The 22,154-nt window shown below is 40.4% G+C and overlaps 1 protein-coding gene across 3 annotated transcripts in view; it reads left to right on the top strand.

Annotated features, from left to right (window-relative positions):
• The window catches only part of CALN1 (calneuron 1), a 137,712-nt gene that overhangs the window by 47,912 nt on the left and 67,646 nt on the right, over nt 1-22,154 (top strand). For all 3 annotated transcript variants that reach the window (XM_033922612.1, XM_033922613.1, XM_033922611.1), the window contains exon 3: nt 11,018-11,161. In XM_033922612.1, coding sequence (XP_033778503.1) covers nt 11,018-11,161 — 144 coding nt within the window. The remainder of the gene's footprint in view (nt 1-11,017; nt 11,162-22,154) is intronic.

Below are 22,154 nucleotides of genomic sequence, written 5' to 3'. Positions count from 1 at the left end.
CAGAAACAGTATAATACCGATGCTTCACGGTAGCGTTATTGATGAAAATGATATAAACATAAACTGATGCTTAACTTAAAAAAAGGATGTGATAGACGAAAACTGTTTTCAGCATGAGGCCCTTGTTAAGGTACAGGTGACAGAACTCCAGTAGCAAAATGCTTGTTGACCAGTGTTATAAATCACAATAAGTGGAACTGATTGGTATTCATAACCCAGCATGCATCTCATTCATAAGGGAAATAGTGCTCCAGAAAAGACTAACTCAGGGGTGAGCAACTTTGGCCCTTGAGGGCTGCGACCCTATCAGGTTTTCCCCAGTGAATATGATTGAACTCTATTTGCATACAATGGAGGCAGTGCATGCAAACAGGTCACATGCATATTCTTTGGGGAAATCTTGAAAAAAATCCTACTGGGTTGCGATCCTTGTGGATCGACGTTTCTCGTACCTGGACTAACTCAAACAAATGTAACAACCTGACTGACGTTGCTTTCTCCATGGTGAACTCTACTGAAAAGAAATAATGAAACAGATTAACGTCGGTCAAAATTTGAAGCTATTTTTTCTGCCTCATGAACTCTGGTTTGTCTCGATTCTGATTTACAATAGGCATTACCCTGTCTTTTGGATTCATTGCAAAAGAGACATTCTCCATAAAGGACTCACTAGAAACACTTTTAAATTATAGAAAGGGTATATTATTTAATTACAAAATTGCAGCTAGATAGGGCTATTTCTTCTCTGAAAAGAGCTTTTGAAAACCTATTTCAACCGCAAATTAGTGGAAGATGCAAATGAATGAATGAGGACCAGCCATTGTCTCTTTGATGTTTTTATGACTCATCACTAAATAATCCTGAAACAAATTACCATCAATCTGGAAAAACATTAGTGATATGACTCCTAAATACTTTGCCTAATTATATGAAGTTTAAATTTACAAATGTCTGTAATATAAAGTTCTCATAGCTGCAAGTGTCCTGGAGAAAACTGGATTTTTTTTGGTGCCAAACCACAGAAGGAATATGCTGCCATTCGGAGATTTTTGACTGCACTTTGGGTCATCTATCCTTAAACTGAGTTTTATTATATTTTATTTCTCTATATATATTGGACTTAAAAATAATTATGGATCCTGAGGAATATCGACTCTTGAAAAGCGCATATCAGCTGAAACACTGGCCATGTTGAGTGCAAATCTAATAAAGTTCAAATAGTTGAATATTATCCCGACTGGTGACCTCTCTTCCACATGACTCTTGTGTTTGGAATTTCACCTTCATCATTGAGGTGCTGATTTGGTTTCATGTCTGCAATCCTAATCAAGTTTTCAAGTTTTATTAAAATTTGATGTCATGCAATGTCAAATATTTCAAAGTGTTTTACAAATATAAAATAGGAAAAAATACCCAAAACCATATGGCAATTTAATACAAAATAATATATACATACAAAATTTAGAATCTCACTGGCTACCGATAAAAGCAAATTCTACTGTCTTCTATTCAAAATAACCCATGGCACTGCACCCAGCTACCTAAACAACCGTTTTTACTACTACCTCTCACCCAGAAGAAGGAGAACACAGAACCTCTTCACCTACCCACCCCTCAATGGTACTCGACGTAAGAAACTTTACGACAACCTTCTGGGGACACAGGCAGCTAAAATTGACCCTACCATCTCAAAATTACTGATCAAAACAACAGACATAAAAGAATTCCGAAAATAAATAAAAACACTACTATTCAAAAAATATCTCCCATCACTCTAACCACCATCTAATGAGTTCCCAATCAACACCTTTGGGAACACCACCCATATAGTAACACTTTGTCCAATCCTCAAACTAAACACCTCTACAGTCTATATCATCAGCATTAAGAAACCAACGTCATGTAATCATCAACATTATGTAACCACCTTCGCTAATAGTTATTTGATGTTACTCCCTACCCGATGTAACTTAATTCAGTTGTTATGTAACATCTTCTGTGATCTTGAATGTATTGTAATTCTTTACTATTTACCTGTAATTTACTCTTCTCCTGTAATGTAACTCCACTGGAAATGCCCAGATATCTTCTATATTGTAATCCGCCTAGAACCGCAAGGCACAGGCGGAATAGAAATCTCTAATGTAATGTAATGTAAAATTCAGTTCAGATACAAAAGGAAAGGGGGATGAACTACAATCGTTAAAGCAGAAAGAGGGGAGGGCAAAAAGCGAAAAAATAAGGAAGAAAAGATTAAAAAAAAAAAAAAACCCAAAAAACTTAAATCCTATAAATAAGGACTGATTAAAATTGGATGTTGAGATATAAAATATAAGATTTTAAATGTAGACTGGTTGTCTTGTCTGTGCCTCAAATGCATCCTTATACAGAAAGCTTTTTGAAGAGCCTTTGAATTTTTTTAACGAGTTTTCCCCAAATAATATGGTAAATTATTCCAGAGCTGCAGAGCTTTAACTGAAAAAAATAGTAGATCTCCTAGTGCCTATAACTTTTAGGGAGGGGATAGTCAAAAGATGCTGTGCTGTACATGGAATTCAAGAATAATTTGCAAAGCCTGGCCTAGAGTACATTAGAAACATCTACAGTGTAGGTGAGATTTTGTTAGTGACGCCTATCACGTTATTGACACGTCTAGGCGCCTATATTGAGGATGCCTACAAATGCAGTCATCATTAACAGAATCTGGTCCTTTGTGCCTAACTTTGGGTGTGAGCATATATTATGTTTTCCAAAGGCTGGTGAAAATGTTGGCACCCAATTGATAGCAGTTCGATGTGCAAATCACAGTATTTTTTTAACATTTCACCTAAATTCTGGGAATAATCCTGACCTAGTTATGCCCCCTTCCATGACCATCCCCATTTGGAGTTGCGCACTGGTCTTTGACCTAAGGGCCACTGCGTGAGCGGACTGCTGGGCCCGATGGACCACCGGTCTGACCCAGAAGTGGCAATTCTTATGTTCTTATGAATAAGGCATGGGACAGATCTGCACATAAGTCCTAATTACTATCAATTAAGGGCTTGGTAATGCCAATAATTCATCACTAGTGTCTGACTAATTAGTATACATGCAGATCTGGAATCCATGCACAGATTTGGGTTACCTATGTAGAATCCAGGGAATAGGTTCCTATTTTGTCTTTAGAGACTTCTTAGATAGATATTCTCTTTAAAAAAAATTACCCTCATGAGAGTAATTTTATAAATATACACAAGTGTAAAAAGTATTCCCATTCTTTTTTCTGTACACAAAATTGGGGAGGTCTCAGCTGGGTCTCTCCGTCCCTCTGCCCCTACCCGTTAAGTGAGTAGAAGAGAGACTAGAAGCTGGTGTGGGCGGGCAGAATAGTTAGGCCATCATTTCTCTCTTGCTGGTTTATATCTATCTATCTATCCCATTTATAGCTCATGTGGTTTACATTTTAGTAATCAAGCATTTTTCCCTATCAGTCCTGGTAGGCTCACACTCTATCTAATGTGCCCGGGGTGGGGGATTAAGTGACTTGCCCAGAGTCACAAGGAGCAGCATGGGATTTAAACCCACAACCTCAGGGTGCTGAGGCTGTAGCTCACACACTCCACGTGTCTAAATAAACGGCTTTTCCTCCAGTGAACTAAATAAATAAAGTTTGCAAAATGAACTGTATTTTGAGAGGATTTTAAAGAAATCCACTTAGAGCTGGAAGAAAAGCAGGGTGAAAGGGGTTTCTGGGATATTTAAATGTGACCTTGAATTTTCTAGGATTCTGGAGCAGAGGATGAATGGCTTTCTCTCGAAGGTGTGAGGTTAGAAATGTGTGACAGCAATCTTCTTTTATGTCCTTCACTAGTGAGAGAAATGCTTATTTCCCAGCTCTTTTCCAGGTGACGGGTCTTGAAGATAAAATAAATATGCCATGCGCAAAAAGCTCTGGAGAATAAATATAACTGGAACCAAGAGAAAAGAGCAATTTCTGCTTTTTTATGGGGGGGGGGGGGGGGGGGAAACAGGATTAGTGCTAATTTAGATACTGAGAGTAACTGTTATGTGTTTGAAATATTTTTTTTTTATGAGCACAGATGATGTATTATCGTTTCCTTAACAATAAAATTTGCTTACAAAAAGATTCAGAGGCAAAAAGGCAGAGAATAGTTTAATGAAACAGTATCTAAGAGATGCTATTTTATAAAGGCCAAGATAAATCGGCATCCAAGCAGAATTAAATAGTTATTGGTCCCAGAAAGCAACAGGGCAAGTGGTCTGCAAACTCCAAGTCGGTGAGAACAATAATATAAGCCAAAGGGAAAGATTCAGAAGAACTATGGGCTAGATTCACCAATGTCAGCGATCGTCCTTAGGGATGAGTCTAAGAAAGTCCCTGATTGGTCATTGTTTATTCCTGCAGAGGAAACACAGAAAAGCCTAACACAGGCTGTGTTTCACTCACACAAGCACTGCATCAGGGGCTCAAGGAAACTATAAAACAATGATAATATACAATAAAAAAAATCATAACAAATAAACCCCCCCTTTTACTAAGCTGCGGTCCCCTTATGTTGGAATATAAGCTATCCTTCCCTTCCTTTGAGAGAATTAAATCTGCTGGGAAGCTTAGTCAGTCTTTTGTTTTCAAGTTGGTAAAGATCTGGAATGGACTACCTGATTTTATTAGGCTGATATGCCAACTGCAACTATTTCGTAAAACCCTGAAAACTTTGTTATTCTCGCATTTTTTAATGGTTTAACTACAGTATCAACAAAATGATAACACTATAATTCTTAATTCTCTCATGCTTCTTTTTCTATGTACTCAAGTCTTAATTATATGTGAACCGAGTCGAGCTCCATTGGGAGAAGACCCGGTATATAAACCAAAAATTAGATTAGAGCAGTTAGTGCTATGGGCTGTGGTAGAAACCTCTACCGTGGCTTAGTAAAAAAAGGGGGGGGGGAATAATAAAATCATGACAGAAATGGATATATAAACAGACTAATACAGAAACCAATATAAAAAGTGAAATGATGGGGTTAACCCATAACGCAGTGATAAGGCAAAAAATGTATGGTCTAAATAAAAAGCTTTTCAATCAACAGCTCTATATTTTATAAGCTGATAGTTTCCTTGAGCCTGTGATGCAGCCCTTGCGATGGCGAAACACAGCTTGTGTCAGGCTTTGTTATGTTGTGTGTTCTGTACAAGAATAAAGTTCTTCTGAATATTTCCCTTTGGTTTATCTGTTTTTGTTGTCACTATTAAATAGTATTTGAAGTGATTAGTCATAAATGGCACTTTCAGTTGCATGAGTAATTTGGGGCGCTTATCTCATTTGCACATGCAACGTAATTAAATAGTGAGCCAATAAATCCTTGCAATTGGCTTCTTAGCAAGCAATTATTACTGCTAATATTTTAAATTTAGGTGCATATATTTAGGTGCACAATCTGTGCCTGAAATTTACATGCAGTGTCAAGGTGGGGTACAGCAAGAATAAGTGTCGGAACAGGGGAGGCCACAGGAGCCACGGCCTCCCCCCAAAATTTTCATTCACCGGTTATTGCCTGCCCTCCCCTCCCCTCGGTGATATGGTTTCAAAATCTTCGGGCAGCCGCTGTACAGCATCAAACAGCAGGCCTGCGCCAGAACCCTTCATCCTACTTCCGGGAGCAGGTCTGCTCATGGAGGCTGCCGGAGATTTGAAACTATTTGTGGGGGGAGGGAGGGGGGGAGTGGCGCAGTGATTAGAGCTATAGCCTCAGCACCCTGAGGTTGTGGGTTTGAATCCCGCACTGCTCCTTGTGATCCTGGGCAAGTCACTTAATCCCCACTGCCCCAGGGACATTAGACAGAGTACTCAAAGCATTTTCCCTATCTGTCCCGGTGGGCTCACACTCTAATGTGCCTGGAGCAATGGGGATTAAGTGACTTGCCCAGGGTCACAAGGAGCAGTGCGGGATTCAAACCCACAATCTCAGGGACAGTTAGGGAAAAATGCTTGAGTACTTGAATAATTTGTAATCCGTATACAATTGTAGGATACGTGGAATATGAATTATTTTTTAAAAAATTCTATAGTGCCGAGAGGAGGTGGTGAGCGACTCGGGGTCTGCTGAGAGGTTGTGCACTAGGGCAGATCTCCTTCCCCCCCCCACCCAAAAATGTAGCATTCTGCTGCCTACGAGTCAAACATAGGCAGTAGACAATTACAGCAGTAAAAATATTCAAGTAACAATAGAAGGTATGGCTTAATATGCTACATTACAATATCAACACAATGCACAATAAAGCATTTTAATAGATTCATAGCATATGAACAAAGATGGAACACAGATATAGAAAATAAGGGGACTAATTTAAAGTTTGAGTTCCAAGTTTAAGAAAATTTTGATTAAAACTCGCTATCATACATTCAACGCGATGTACAAAATTTAAAAAAGTGAATGACAGACATAATATTTGGGGGAATAAAAGACTTTAACATAGACAAATAGATGAAGACAGGAACGAAAGGAGACTGGGAAGAACTACAGTGCGTAAAGAAAAGGAGAACAGTAGGTCAAAACACACGCAGTCAGAAAGGGGCATGAATATAATCTCAGCTAGCATAAGAGTTGATAAGCAGGTCCCGCTATAGCAGTGGTCTCAAACTTGTGGCCCGGGGGCCACATGCGGCCCGCCAGGTCCTATTTTGAGGCCCTCGGTATGTTTATCATTATCACAAATGTAAAATAAAAAAGTTTCTTGATCATATGCCTATTTAGCTATAAATGACAATATTATTATTAAGACTTAGCCAAAAGGAAAGATTTATAAACTATAAAGAGTTTTACCTCATGCAAAATTGTTATTTCTTTAATAAGACATTAACTATTTTTTCTGAGGCCCTCCAAGTACCTACAATTCCAAAAGGTGGCCCTGCAAAGGGTTTGAGTTTGAGACCACTGCGCTATAGTATATGTAGTGTAGACTGAAAACCATCCATGCTATGAAAAATACCAATGTCCAAAAATGAAATGGACTATGCATGGTAATTGTAATGCAGAAACATAGAAACATGATTCTACTACTATTAATAATTCTATAGTGCTACCAGACGTATGCCGTGCTGTACAGAGACACAAAGAAGACAGTCCCAGCTCGAAAGAGCTCACAAACAAAACAGACAAACAGGATGTCATGGATACAGTTAAGGGGAACGGTTAATCAGCAGGCTGGGTTGGAGGGCAGAAGAGTAGGGTTAAGGATTGAAAGCTATATCAAAAAGGTGGGTTTTTCAATCTGCCTTTAAACAAGGGAAGGGGCGGATGAAAGGCAAATGGCCCATCCAGTCTGCCCATCCGCAACATCCACTATCTCCTCCTCTCCCTAAGATCGCACATGCTATCACATTTATTCAATGGAAATAAAAAACTTTGTAATTGTGGATCAGTACTCATTTACACACAAAAAAGAGTAATCAATGAAACATTTCCCAATGTATATAGACTAAGGAGATAAATATGCAAACCTCTCTTCAAACTCGGCTGTGCAAAGACAATCTATTGACAAAGCCCTAGAAGACCCCATAGCAATGTTTTTGACTTCTGAATAATAAGTATCATGAAATATAAAATAATCATTTTGTAAAATTATCCATGTTAATTGGAGCATGAAATCAGTCTGACCAACTGCAACATTGTCGGGCTTCAAAGTTTTTGAATTATATTGGGGGGATTTTGTTGGGTTTCTGCTAGGTACTGTGACCTGGATTAGCCACTGTTGGAAACAGAAAACTGGACCACTAGTCTGACCCAATATGGCTGTTCTTATGATGTTTTGATATTTGTATATAATATCAATCTGACCAACTGCAACATTCTCAGGCTTCAAAGTTTTTGAATTATATTGGGGGGATTTTGTTGGGTTTCTGCTAGGTACTGCAACCTGGATTAGCCCTGTAGGAAACAGAAAACTGGACTAGACGGACCACTAATCTGACCCAATATGGCTGTTCTTATGCTCTTTTGATATTTGTATCAACCATTTTACAGATATACAGTAATGAACTTGGTTGACACTCATATGGGTGGCTGATATTTGAGCACATGGTTTTTTTCCTTCCTTACATTTTGGTAAAATTTAGATACTTTAGTAATTGGTCTGATCTTCAGTTTTCTGTGGTTATGGACATGGGAGCCAGCTCTGTAGGTCCCAGTGGGTCAATGAGCATCCCTAATATTAACATAGTAACATAGTAGATGACGGCAGATAAAGACCCGAATGGTCCATCCAGTCTGCCCAACCTGACCAAACTCCTTCATCATGCCCGGGGAGAGGTGCATTTATATTGTACTTGGCAACCCTATCATTTTGAAATGTTGGCACCCATGCTTATGAAAATGTTTGAGAGTTAAGGATGATCAGGTTTCAGAGATTTAGGGCACAAATGTTTCTAGATGTGGAAAAATCTATATATAAAAAAGAAAAGACACAAAAATTTTTTGTTGTTGAAATCTTTCCCAGAAGTGCAATTCTGTATGCAGCACTGCCGCATGATTGACAAGTGATTGGCAGCCCCTTTTTAGGCAGCCATCGATATCAGCGCTGCAAAGAGAATCCGGGCCATTATCTTTTAGCCTCCTCAAAAGTCTCAAGTGGAAGAAGGCTTTACATATCACCACTTTTATCTGCAGTTTAAAAGATAATGTAGAGTCGGGAAATATTCCCAAATACTTGCAATGGTCAAGTATGGAAATTTGAACATTACAAAAGGAAACCTCAAACGGAAATTTTGCCAATTCTTCACTACATCCTAGATGCAAAATTTGTGTTTTGCTGATATTAAGCTTTAAATGATTAGCAAACATCCAATCACTAGCTACCTTTATGCAGACTGTCAAATGAGCAAAAGTCTGTGAAGTTGATTTTCCAATTGGAATTACAAACTGTATGTCATTGGCATAAAGCTGATAGCTGACACTCATTTGAGAAAGAACCATACAGAGAGGTTCCAAATTAATGTTATGCCTTACGGAACAGCCCTATCTGCTACCTTGTTTGCGTCTAACAAATTGGACACCATTCAGATCAGTCATTTGACAGCTGAATTTGAAAACTCCTTTCTCTGATTAAAAAAAAAAAAAAGAATTGAACCAGTCCCACGCCTTTCCACCAATACCCAAACACTTTAACCTAAGTAGCAAAATCTGATGACTGGTAGCATGTCGCAAAAATATCTAGGAAAATTATCAAAAATGATTCCCCATAGTAAGGGTTGGGGGGAGGGGCGGTCCACCCCGGGCGCCTGCCTTGGTAGGGGCGCGTGCATGCACCTCTTCCCCTGCACCTCTGTAACGTCAGTGTCGTGAGCAGAAATGTCAACCTGCTGCTTGTGCCAGCGTCGGCTCTTTTTCTGACATTACTTCCTGGGCCTGGGCCTAGGAAATGACATCAGAGGAAGAGCCGACGCCGGCATGAGCAGCAGGTTGTGAACGTTAAAGAGGTATGGGGCAAGGAAAGGGGCGTGCGCAGCAGCAGGAGGGGCCGGAGAAGAGGGCGGGGGAAGAGGCATCACCACTCACCCTCGCTATGCCACTGCTCTTATAGATTCAAGAGTAGAGAAAAGCAGCAACTCAGTTGAATGCTTAGGACAGAATCCAAACTGATAGTTATCTAAAACCTTATAGTCATCCCAAAAGCCCTGAAGCTGGAATAGGACTACTTTTTCTAAGTTTTTCGCAAGAAACCCTAAAGAAGAAATGAGGCGATAATTGGAAATCACCTTAGCATTATGTTGACTCTCTAGCAAGGGACGAATTAGAGCTCTCTGTAATCTAGTAGGGACACCACACTCTTGGAAAGAGTTGGTCACAGTAGTCGACAACGATGGTAACAATGCTGCCTTCAAAGATAAATATACCCCAATAGAACATGAAGACTTATTTAAACTCTGAATAATTGTTTTAAGTTGCTTCAAAGGAACAGTCAGCAACTCCATCCAGTGTTCAGCAAACAGGCAAACTTTAACTTTGGGGTATCTGCCTCCATTTTGCCTCCTGGAACCCCTTAATTTTTTTTTCTCTACCACCTCTCCTCCCCCCCAAAAAAAATTCTTCTTTCCTCCCCCTCTATCCCAACACTTCCATCCTTCTTACTTACCCCTCCCCTCTTGGCACCCACCCGTAATTGATACTGGTTGCATTTTGTCTTGTCATTCACCACACTGTATCCTCGCTATATATGTACAACTATCTTTGCATAGTATATCGCTTCAACCGCATTATACAGTCTCTTGCATTGTATCTTCGCTGTATATGTACAGTCTCTTGCATTGTAAACCGCTCTGAACTGTTAGTGGTATTGCGGTATACAAAAATAAAGTTATTATTATTATTAATTTATTGGTTTGTACAATTACTTTTGAATTTCTACTTACCACAAAAGGGGCTACACTGGTGTATTCAAATCATGTTAAAATGAGTAGATTTCCAGTGTATATTGTGTGTAAATATTGGTTTATTGTGTGACGGGCATAAGGCATACATGTACATATACTAAAGCAGAGTTTTCCATCTCTTTCCAGGAGGCATGCCTAGCTGGTTGCGTTTTCAGGATTACCTCAAAGAACATGCACGAACATTAGCGTACATTAGGAACCCAATGTATAGAAATCCATCTTAATTGGATAATCCTGAAAATTCATCTGGCTAGGTATGCCTCCATGAGAAGATTGATAAAAGTAGTGAAAAACATTATGCGGCATGCCTACATTTTTCAAATTTAAATACATACAAGTATTTTCCAACAAAGTCACTCTACTGACCCTGGATTACCTCTTTTTAATGCGGTTCAATGTAGGCATCTTGTCTTCAGGTGTTCAAAAATCCACTAATGTAGATGGAGCATATCCTCTATCTGTATGTCCACTAAGATCCTGACCGAGTCTTTGAAAATCTGCCCCTATTGTAACCTGATGCAATAATTAGAACACAGAATAAAAGATTTCTGTTTCACTGTCTTATGCCTTCTTTGTTTCAGAAATTCGTGAGGCTTTCCGTGTACTGGACCGAGATGGAAATGGCTTTATATCCAAGCAGGAGCTGGGTATGGCCATGCGGTCTTTGGGTTACATGCCCAGCGAAGTAGAGCTGGCAATTATTATGCAGAGACTGGATATGGATGGTAAGTAGCGATGATCAAAATTGGAACAAATAAGATCCTGCTAATGTTGTGAACAACAAAGAAAAATGGAGAGACCCAATAATAATCAACAACAAAAGTATTGTGAACAAATCTTTCTAGAGCTGTACAAGGAAAACTTATATTTTGTTTAGGTTTTTATTTCAGGTTTCTGTTGCCCTTTTTATAATGAAATGCAAAGCATGTAAATTCTTGCAAGATACCTCATTAATATGCAAATTGAATAGTACAGCTTGCATTAAATGCTGCAAACTGTTTATTCATGGAAAAAATGATGTCAGCTCATAGCTGGAAATAATTTTCCTGCCTGGGAGTACTGAGCTAGCCTGAAGCTCCAAAGTGCCATCTTAAAGGAACTGGAGCTGTATTAATAGCGGCCCCTCTTACTCCTCCACCTCTTCTGAAGACCCCTCCTGACAGATCTCCCAGCCCATATGGTAGCTTGACCAATACTGGTAGTAACATGAGACTATCACTAGGGGTCATAAATGTCATTTTGTAACCACAGCTCCTACTATGTTCCATTATCATCAGAGATTTCTGCAGATAGGCCCAAGGAGTCTTCAGGAGGGTAGAGGTCTGTCTGAAGAGATCTTCAGCAAAGGTAGGGGAATCTGGACAAGTTCCTGGAGGAAAAGTCCATAGTCTTTGAGAAAGACATGGGGGAAGCCACTGCTTGCCCTGGATCGGTAGTATGGAATATTGCTACTCCTTGGGTTTTGGCCAGCTAACATAACATAAAACTCACTTGTATGCCGCAAATACCATTAAGTTCTATGCGGTTCTCAAAGATTAGTAATACAAATGAATAAGGATCCAGATTCTAACTTCCAATAGATTCCCTAAAAAGATACGTTTTAAGGCACGACGAAATTGTTGGCATGAAATTGGAAATGTAAATATATGAGTTAAATCCCTAGTCCATGAGGCTGCCTGAAAAGATAGCAGTCGTTCCTGAAATTTCTTGTATTTACATCCCTTAACTGAGGGGAATTTAAATAGTGGATGCGATTTTCTAAAATGTTTGGAACTTGTAATAATAGATTCCATGAGATACTCAGGAATTGAGCCCGCTAGTGCCTTAAAGGAAATGCAGCCGAGCTTAAACTTAACCCGCGCCTCGACTGGAAGCCAACGCAGTCGACGATAAGAATCGGTAATGTGGTCAAACTTCCTCAAGTTGAAAACAGTCCGACTGCTGGATTCTGAATTACGCGCAGTCTATGGAGGTTTTTCTGGGTGTCAACAAGATGAACAATGTTGCAATAGTCTAACTGACTAAGGATAAGTGATTGAACCAGCAATCGAAAGGAACTAACATCAAAGTATGACCTGGATTGGCCACCGTGAAAACAGGCTACTGGACTTGATAGACCATTGGTCTGACCCAGTGAAGCTATGCTTATCTTCTTATGATGCTACTAATATAGCTCCAACCCCTTTAAAAAGGCTCCCAGAAAGCAAAATAATACAGCTTGCAAGGTAATCATTTGTCACAAGAGTCACTAACCTTTGGTACTAAATCATTGCAGGTTAGTCATTCCTGTGGTAAATTAAGCTGTGGTAGAAGTAATACTTTAGGAGCCCTGATCAAACATCATAGGTTCTAAAAAAAACTTCATAGTTTATATGATATGTGTGTCCATGCAATATTCCTATATAAAAGTCCTTTTTCTCCAAATAATTTTTGTGGGCATCTTCGTTCGCTGTATCTCACATTGAAAGAAGATTTTGTTTTGGGTACCACATTTATATGAGTCTACTCTTCTTTCCTATTTTTGAATTATTTGTCGATTGTGTAGGTTTTTCTGTATACTTTAGGCTGATTTTATTTGTGGCAACAATGTAATAAAAGCGTATAGCTTAGCAGGGTTGAAAAGAAGTGCTCCTCACAACCCCATGGGCTCGCCCTCTGACGTCACTTCCCATATGCTGCATCCGGAAGTGACATCAGCAGAAGAGATGAGTGGTCGTGAGGAGCATGTTGAATTTGTATGCTCATGGGCGGTGAACAAACTAGCGGTATGGGGTATGTGCGTGGCGAGGTGAGGAGTGGGACAATGCAGGGGGCAGAGAGGAGGAGGTGTGTCAGTGCCCTCACCAACATGGCGCCTGTGGTGGACCACCCCACCCCCCCTTACAACGCCAGTGGTAAGAACAGTAAAAAAAGCATTGCTTTTATTAACAAGGTAAACAGAACTTTAAGCAACTTAACAGTAAAACGGGAATCATGTAAGGAACACATTCATCACTATAGAAGCTCTAATAGCTCAGCACAATTGCAGAGATGCCAAGGGTGAACCATCCCAAAGAGTGAGATTTATGAGATGATAAAGCCAGGGTATAAATCTGGAATGGTTCAAGTGTAGTATTGCTTTGCAAATGAATCAAGACAGCATTAAATGATATTGGCCATTCTTTGGAGCTTCTGAGGTCCTGATTCTCATAGGGACGCCAGAAGTTAGGTAGTGATAGGCGTCCTACCGTTGCTTAACTTAATTAGTTTAATTGACTGACAATGTCCCATCCACAGAGTCAGCAACCAGCACCTATGGTCAAAGTGGGCGTGTCTTGCGCCAGAAGTGACCATAGGCGCTGGTGGACGCGATTCTTGTGTAAAGTAGGCACCAGAAATGTAGGCCAGTGAAACCATTTTTGGTGTCTCCTTTACACATGGCTACGATTCTGCAACCGGCATCGGTACATGATTGACGCATGACCGGCACCAGCTATGCCGGCTGATGCCGACGCCCAGACAGAATACAGACATGGCGAGGGTGGGTAAATGTTTGGAGCTGAAAATTACTTCTACCCAGTAGTTAAAAATTGTTTATCGGTTTCAGAGCACATAAGAGGACGGATTAGTCAGGAAGATGGGTTCAGTTTGTTTCCTGGTGGGACCATTTGGTTTCCTTTTCTAAAGTCTGCCTCTCATGAAAGCAGTGATCAAGATTAGTAAACTGGTACTGAAGCTCTGTTGGGTGAGAAATAAGGCTCAAAGAGTGTGACACAGAGAGCTTTCAAATGAGTGTGAAACACTCCTAATGAGCGAGACTCGGCATCTATGAAAAACAAAGCACACACAAAAAATCTCACTGCAAATCTTTTAACTGTCAGACTGTAGGCGTCTGGAATTCACTTCCTACAAAGATCCATATTACCAAAGTGTACACTGCGTTCTGCAAATATCTGGAAAGTTTCAAGTTGTATTAAAATTTGATTTGATCGCTTATCAAATTCCTAAGCGATGTCCAGAAATTAAAACGGGTACAATTCAAAACATACAATCAGTACTTACAAAGGACAAAACAAACAGATTGAAACAAAAGAGAAGGAGGGGAAAACTACAATCGTAATAGGATGGAGGAACATTAGAAGCATAAACAAGAGGGTTGGGAAAAGATATAGAAAATTATTGTAGAGATTGACTGTGGTATGCCTATCCGCCGGATTTTATAGATTGAAGGCGTCCTTAAACTAAAAGCTTTTCAGCTTGCCATTAAAACGGTCTAGAGTGGCTCTTCAAAAATCTGTATGTGGGACCTAAAGCGATCTTTAGGGTTACCAGATTTTCGGCAACGAAAATCCAGACCCATGGCCCCGCCTCCAGTCAAGCCCCGTCAGGTCCCGTTCCGCCCATGTCACGCTCTGTTCCGCCCGAGCTCCACCCCCTCAACCTGGTCGCTTGTAAGGAGGACATGGCATAATGATGTTGCACGCCTGCACGCAGATTTTATTCAATTTTCTATACCGTTCTCCCAGGAGAGATCAGAACGGTTTACATAAATTTATTCAGGTACACAAGCAATTTTCCCTGTCTGTCCTGGTGGGCTCACAATCTATCTAGTGCACCTGGGACAATGGGGGGATTAATTGCTTTGTCCAAGACCACAAGGTGCAACGTGGGTTTGAACCCACAACCCCAGGGTGCCGAGGCTGTAGCTTTAACCACTGCCAAAACAAAAAAATAGGACAGTTTGTTTAAATGCCTTTAAACCGAAATGGTGCTCAGATTCCACGAGTGGAACAGAAAGTCTCAAAGCAGAGGAAGAACTCCTTAAAGAGATTTTCAGAGTCTATCACTGCACCAACTTCTTAAGGTAGAAAGGTAGTTAAAATATAGTCCATAGTGACACAAAACTGTGTAAAAAATCTTTTTCTTTTTCCATTTAAATTATTATAATGAGTGTAATAAAGTAAACTTAACTTGAACACTCAAGTTAAGTTTACTTTATTACACTCATTATAGTAATTTAAATGGAAAAAGAAAAAGACCATACCTCAACAGGACACCTGGAAATAATACTGGAAGAAGTAGAAAAATGGATGACAAACCACAAACTGAAACTAAACTCGGACAAAACCAAATTCCTAATGCTTGAAATGGACAAAAACCCATCCATAACAGACCTGGAAATTAAAGCAACCAAATACCCAATCCAGACCTCACTCAAAATCCTGGGAGTGCTGATAGAGAGATGCTGCACTATGCAGACTCAAATCAACAAAACTACCCAAAAAGCATTCTTCACAATGCGCAACTTAAGAAAAATAAGGAAATTCTTTGACAAAGAACACTATAGGATCATTGTACAATCCCTGGTACTAGGTCTTGTGGACTACTGCAATATCCTATATCTACCATGCCCCACAAACATGATCAATAAACTACAGACCGTTCAGAACACAGCTCTCAGACTAATCTACTCCCTCGGAAAATTTGACCACATCACCAATGCCTACCTAGACTCACATTGGCTACCGATTCGAGCCAGAATTCAATTCAAACTATACTGTCTACTCTTCAAAGTAATTAACGGTACTGCACCTACCTATCTAAACAATCGCCTAAATCGTAACCTTCCACCCAGAACAAGAAGAACACTGACACCATTCTCATACCCACCACTCAAAGGCACTCATCGCAAAAAGCTATATGATAACCTCCTAGCAACGCATGCAGCAAAACTCGAACCCTCCATCACCAAATTGTTAACCACAACATCTGACCTCAAAGCATTCCGTAAAGAAATCAAAACACTTCTGTTCAAAAAGTATATACAAGCTACCTAATCTCCCTCTCCTCTTCCTACTCCGACCATGCTCTGCTCACTCCCTGACACCATACCCTCAATCGACCAATTAATTTAAAAAAAAAAAAAAAAAACACGAAATGCCAAGAAAGCTACCTGAAACCTAAATTATCCTACCGAAACCGACTATCTACCAATGTAAGGAAACAGAATACTTGCTATGTAATGTTACCTGGTTATCTTCCAATGTTATTAAGTCTATACCCTCAATCTGTATTCTCCAAAGTAATGTACCCTCCTGGAAATGTCCAGTTCTCTTCTTATGTAATCCGCTTTGAACCGCAAGGTACAAGCGGAATAAAAATCACTAATGTAATGTAATGTAATGTAAAGTTAAAAGGAGATCGATTCTGTACAAACGTAAGGAAGTTCTTCTTCACCCAGAGAGTAGTAGAAATCTGGAATGCTCTTCTCAAGACAAAGTTAGACAAGTTCCTGCTGAACCAGAAGGTACACAGGTAAGGCTAGACTCAGGGCACTGGTCTTTGACCTAAGGGCTGCTGCGTGAGCGGACTGTCGGGCACAATGGACCACTGGTCTGACCCAGCAGCGGCAATTCTTATGTTCTTATGTATAGAAACGTAGAAACATGATGGCAGATAAAGGCCAATCCACGTTATGCTGTAAGTTCTCTGTAATGTTTATGCTGTTCGTAATCTGCCTAGAATTCTGTTCTGCGAGGATTTTGCGGGATATAAAACTCCTACTACTGCTATTTAACACTTCTATAGCGCATCAAATTCAGCTGCATGACATATTCCATGAGAGCCGCTATACTCACGTTACCCCTCTCCTAAAGTCCCTTCATTGGCTTCCCATCTGTTTCCAAATACAACACAAACTCCACTTACAAATGCTGCCCCTCACCATCTCTCTTCACTTCTCTCCCCCTAAGTTCCCCCCACCCCGCGAGTCCCTCCTATCTGTGTCCTTCGCTTCCTATGCCAACTGCAGACTCCGTCCCTTCTGTCTTGCTGCGCCATATGCCTGAAACAAACTGCCTGAATCCCGACAGCGGGATCCATCTCTGGCAGTGCTCAAGTTCAAGTTAAAAGCTCACCTCTATTTCAACTCCTAACTCTTCTCACCTTGGGTTCTGCATCCCCAACCCTCTATATCTTATCTGTCCAAAGTTAGATGGTAAGCTCTTCTGAGCAGGGACTATTTATTTATTGATTTTTATTTTAAAAATGTCTATAATTCCTAGGCGGTTTACAAATATGCACATACAGCACAAAAAGGAACAAATCATTTAAAATTGAAATGCACAGTAATTCCTTAAACTGGACAAATTGACAAACTTTGTGCTTTGAGGAGCTTCCTAAAAAGTTCCTCTAACAGCACAACAGAAAGCCATTGCACAAGTTTTGACATATTTTGGATTAATGTCAAGATGACTACATAAAACATAAAACGAAACTTAACATAACCTCTCTGCAGTTATACGTACACTGAGTAGTCCAACACAGGATAGCAATGTGACATGAAATATGCTTCCAGTGTGTGTGGGCTCAAATTTTGTACAAACTCTGAATCTTTGGAAGGTGTGACAATACAAGCTGCAAAAGCAGGACTATGAAAAAGTAGCTATAAAAGGCCATTCAATAAACCATCCCAAAATAGTAGCACATGATGGAGACAAGGTTGCTTTTATTAACGTGAATGAAAGAAAATTAGCCAGCGAATTGTTTAAAAAATACAGACAGATCCTTACTGCTGTTTTTTTCATGAGTGCATTACTGTGCCTTGCTAGCTGGTATTATTTATGACTGAAATGTACAGGATGAGGAATGATAGGATATGGGAATTGTACAAAATGTTGGAAGCCAAGTAGGTGGGACGTACCATCAGAAAAATCAAGACCCGATTGTCGGAGCATAGGAGCAGATTGCACACTGGTACATTATCAGCTTCCGTGGTTCCTCATTGTACACAAAGGGGCCATGGTTTTTATGATTTGTCTTGGTTCATTATTGAACAGATCCCGTGGAACTATGAGGGGAGATAAAGTTGCCCCATATAGCTTTGCGAGCAATTTTGGATCTTCCACCTCAACACCGTGCAACCCCTTGGCCTCAATGTCAGCATTGAGTGGAATACTATACTGTGATTAAAAAACATAAGAACATAAGAATTGCCACTGCTGAGTCAGACCAGCTCACGCGGCAGTCCTCTGGTCTAAGACCAGCATCCTAACTGAGACTAGCCCTACCAGCGCACGTTCTTGTTCAGCAGAAACTTGTCTAACTTTGTCTTGAATCCTTGGAGGGTGTTTTCCCCTATGACAGCCTCCGGAAGAGCGTTCCAGCTTTCTACCACTCTCTGGGTGAAGAAGAACTTCCTTACGTTTGTACGGAATCTATCCCCTTTCAACTTTAGAGAGTGCCCTCTTGTTCTCCCTACCTTGGAGATGGTGAACAACCTGTCCTTATCTACTAAGTCTATCCCCTTCAGTACCTTGAATGTTTCGATCATGTCCCCTCTCAATCTCCTCTGTTCGAGAGAGTAGAGGACCAGTTTCTCTAATCTTTCGCTGTACGGCAGCTCCTCCAGCCCCTTAACCATCTTAGTCGCTCTTCTCTGGACCCTTTCAAGTAGTACTGTGTCCTTATTCATGTACAGCGACCAGTGCTGGACGCAGTACTCCAGGTGAGGGCGTACCATAGCCCGGTACAGCGGCATGATAACCTTCTCTGATCTGTTCATGATCCCCTTCTTTATCATTCCTAGCATTCTGTTTGCCCTTTTTGCTGCCGCCGCACATTGTGTGGACAGCTTCATCGACTTGTCGATCAGAACTCCCAAGTCCCTTTCCTGGGAGGTCTCTCTCTGGACATCCTGTATTCGTGCATGAGATTTTTGTTACTGACATGCATCACTTTACACTTATCCACGTTGAACCTCATCTGCCATGTCGATGCCCATTCCTCGAGCTTGATTATGTCACGTTGATTGGTCTATTAGTTGAATGCCGATTGGTGCCTCTTTCCATGACGTCTTCCTGCTCCGTTGTAAAGCACGCTGTGCGTGCGCCTTTGGTTAGCAACTCCCGCCTCTCAGCTGGCTTGGCGTCTCAAGTGATCGTCGATTCCGACGACGTGGGTCTTATTTCTTCTGCCTTAGATCGGCATAGGGTTCCTAAAGAAGGGATTTTTTTTGTCTCAGAAACCTGGCTCGGTTGAACCTATCGAATTGGTTTTCCAGGATACACAGTGATTATGATCTCCTGTTGGATTATGGACGCTTGAACCAAATCTTAAGCTAAGTCTTATTTTTCTTCCTGCTGGAGATGGCTGGGGGGTTCTCTTAGCGGGCTTCCCGCTGCACCTGGGTGATTTATAAAGCAATTATCACTACTTGAGTTATTCTCACTAGTATTTCTTTTGAGCACATGTGAGGTGTCCAGTGATGGTGTGCTGGCAGGAGTTGGATAACCCATGCCTTCCATGTTAAGCGCTGGAGGTCTTCTCCTATCGCTGACTTTACACACTGAGGATATCCCGCTACACAAAAAATTTAATCTAAGTTATCTATTTATATGTATTGTTAGTGCTCAGGTGCCGTACCAAGTGGTTTTTACACCTCTGAGAGCGCATTTGACTAAAACTGCTCTTTGAACTATCTTGTTAACTACCTATAGCAGTACTATTTTGGGATTGCAGTGTTGGAAGCCAAGTACAGGCAATAAACTATCTGAGCCTGTCCACCACACCCCTTCCCTTGTTCAAAGGTAGGCTAAAAACCCATCATTTTGAGACAGCCTCCTGCTCGTACCCCTACTCCCCTCTGCCCACCACCCCCAACCAGCAATTTAGCCATCCCCTCTGACTGTAACTCCTACCCCTGCCAATGTTGTATTTAAGAGTTTATATGGGATTTTTTTTCCTCATTATTTACCCTCTCTTTCAACTCTCATCGACCTCTTTCTACTAGAGCACGGGTAGGCAATTCCGGTCCTCAAGAGCCACAGGCAGGTCAGGTTTTCAGGATATCCACAATAAATATGCATGAGATAGATTTGCATCTCAAGGAGGCAGTGCATGCAAATCCATCTCATACATATTCATTGTGGATATCCTGAAAACCTGACCTGGCTCTGGGACCGGAATTGCCTACCCCTGTACTAGAGGTATCCATAAATTTAAATTAATATTCCCTTCTATTAGAGCAGGGGTGTGAAAGTCCCTCCTCGAGGGCCACAATCCAGTCGGGTTTTCAGGATTTCCCCAATGAATATGCATGAGATCTATTAGCATACAAGGAAAGCAGTGCAGTGCAAAGAGATCTCATGCATATTCATTGGGGAAATCCTGAAAATCTGACTGGATTGCGGCCCTCGAGGATGGACTGTATTAGAGGGATTCACATTTTAGGTAGGCTCTCACATTCTATGGTAGGGCTGCCCAAGTCCAGTCCTCAAGATCTACTGGCAGGCCAGGTTTTCAGGATATCCACAATGAATATGCATGAGAGAGATTTGCCTGCACTGCCTTCTTGGTATGCAAATCTCTCTCAGGAATGTTCATTGTGGATATCCTGAAAACCTGGCCTGCCGGTAGATCTCGAGAACCGGACTTGGGCAGCCCTGCTCTATGGCATTTACCATGGTGAAAATTTCGAATGATCTCCCATCAGATAAAGACTTTTTTCTTCTCTGACATGTTTTAGAAAAACTCTGCAGACGTATTTGTTTAAGAAATTTTTAGCTGATAATTGAAAGATGGCAATGGATGAATTTTCCTGTCCAATTATTGTTATTTAATGTTTCCTTGAGTTAACTTTTGTTAACCGGTTCGAGTCCCTTTTGGGAATGATCCAGTATATAAGACTATGGATTGGATTGGCATCCTGTTTGTCTGTCTTGATTGTTTAGTTTCATGAGGGCAGTTTCTCAGTTCTTGTATAAATCAAGTATACAGATTGTCTGTTCTACGTTGTGTAAACAGTGTGTGTTCTGTGGACTCAAATTCCCAGAGACAATGACTTATATTGATATAACATACTAGGTGGATCCACTATTATAAATTTTATTTTATCTCTATTCAATTTCAATTGGAATTCTTGGATGAAGAAGTGAATTATATATATTTGGTGTTGAATTATGTTGAACCAATATTGCAAAATATGAATAATGCATTGAGATATGTTGTTTAAAAAAATATTTTTGAATGTTTTTGAATATAATTAAATAAGTTCTATTTACACACATTTGGCTTGGATAGATTTATTTTGGAGAAAATGTATTTTATGTGCTTTCAGGACAGCCCCATCTTTATAATTTATCACTGGTTGTAAGCCGTTAGGTACCAATTTTGCAGGCTGACAGAGACAGTATGATATGAGGGGGTGCTGAAAAGTTCTCAGCCCAACCATCCAACTTCCTAAATTCTGAGCGTTTTTTTTTGCCACTGTAGCTGAAAAGAGCATTATCTTATTTCGTTCAGTGCTAATTTGCAGAAACGAAATTCTGCGTTTTGACATGGTTTCAGATCATTGGTTGAACCATATCCACCTCATTCTCTTCTTGGTTGGACTAAGACTTTTTCAGCATTCCCTAGTAACATTCCAGAGCTGAGATTGTGATGTCATAATGCCACCAATGTCTAAGAGCCAACCTCATCAGTGATGTCACAATGGCTTGATTGTTCTATACTTGGTTCACTTTTATTACATACAAGGGGGTGCTGAAAAGTTCTCAGCCCAGCCAACCAACTTCCTAAATTCTGAGTGTTATTTTGCCAGTGTAGCCGAAAAGAGCGTTATCTTATTTCGTTAAGTGCCAATGTGCAGAAACAAAATTCTATGTTTTTGACATGGTTTCAGATCATTGGTTGAACCATATCCACCTCATTCTCTTCTTGGTTGGGCTGAGAACTTTTCAG

The sequence above is a fragment of the Geotrypetes seraphini genome, chromosome 15, assembly GCF_902459505.1.
Source record: "Geotrypetes seraphini chromosome 15, aGeoSer1.1, whole genome shotgun sequence".
NCBI classification, from domain to species: Eukaryota; Metazoa; Chordata; class Amphibia; order Gymnophiona; family Dermophiidae; genus Geotrypetes; species Geotrypetes seraphini.
The sequence above is the reverse complement of the archived record's forward strand: the minus strand, read 5'-3'. Positions and strand labels throughout refer to the sequence as shown.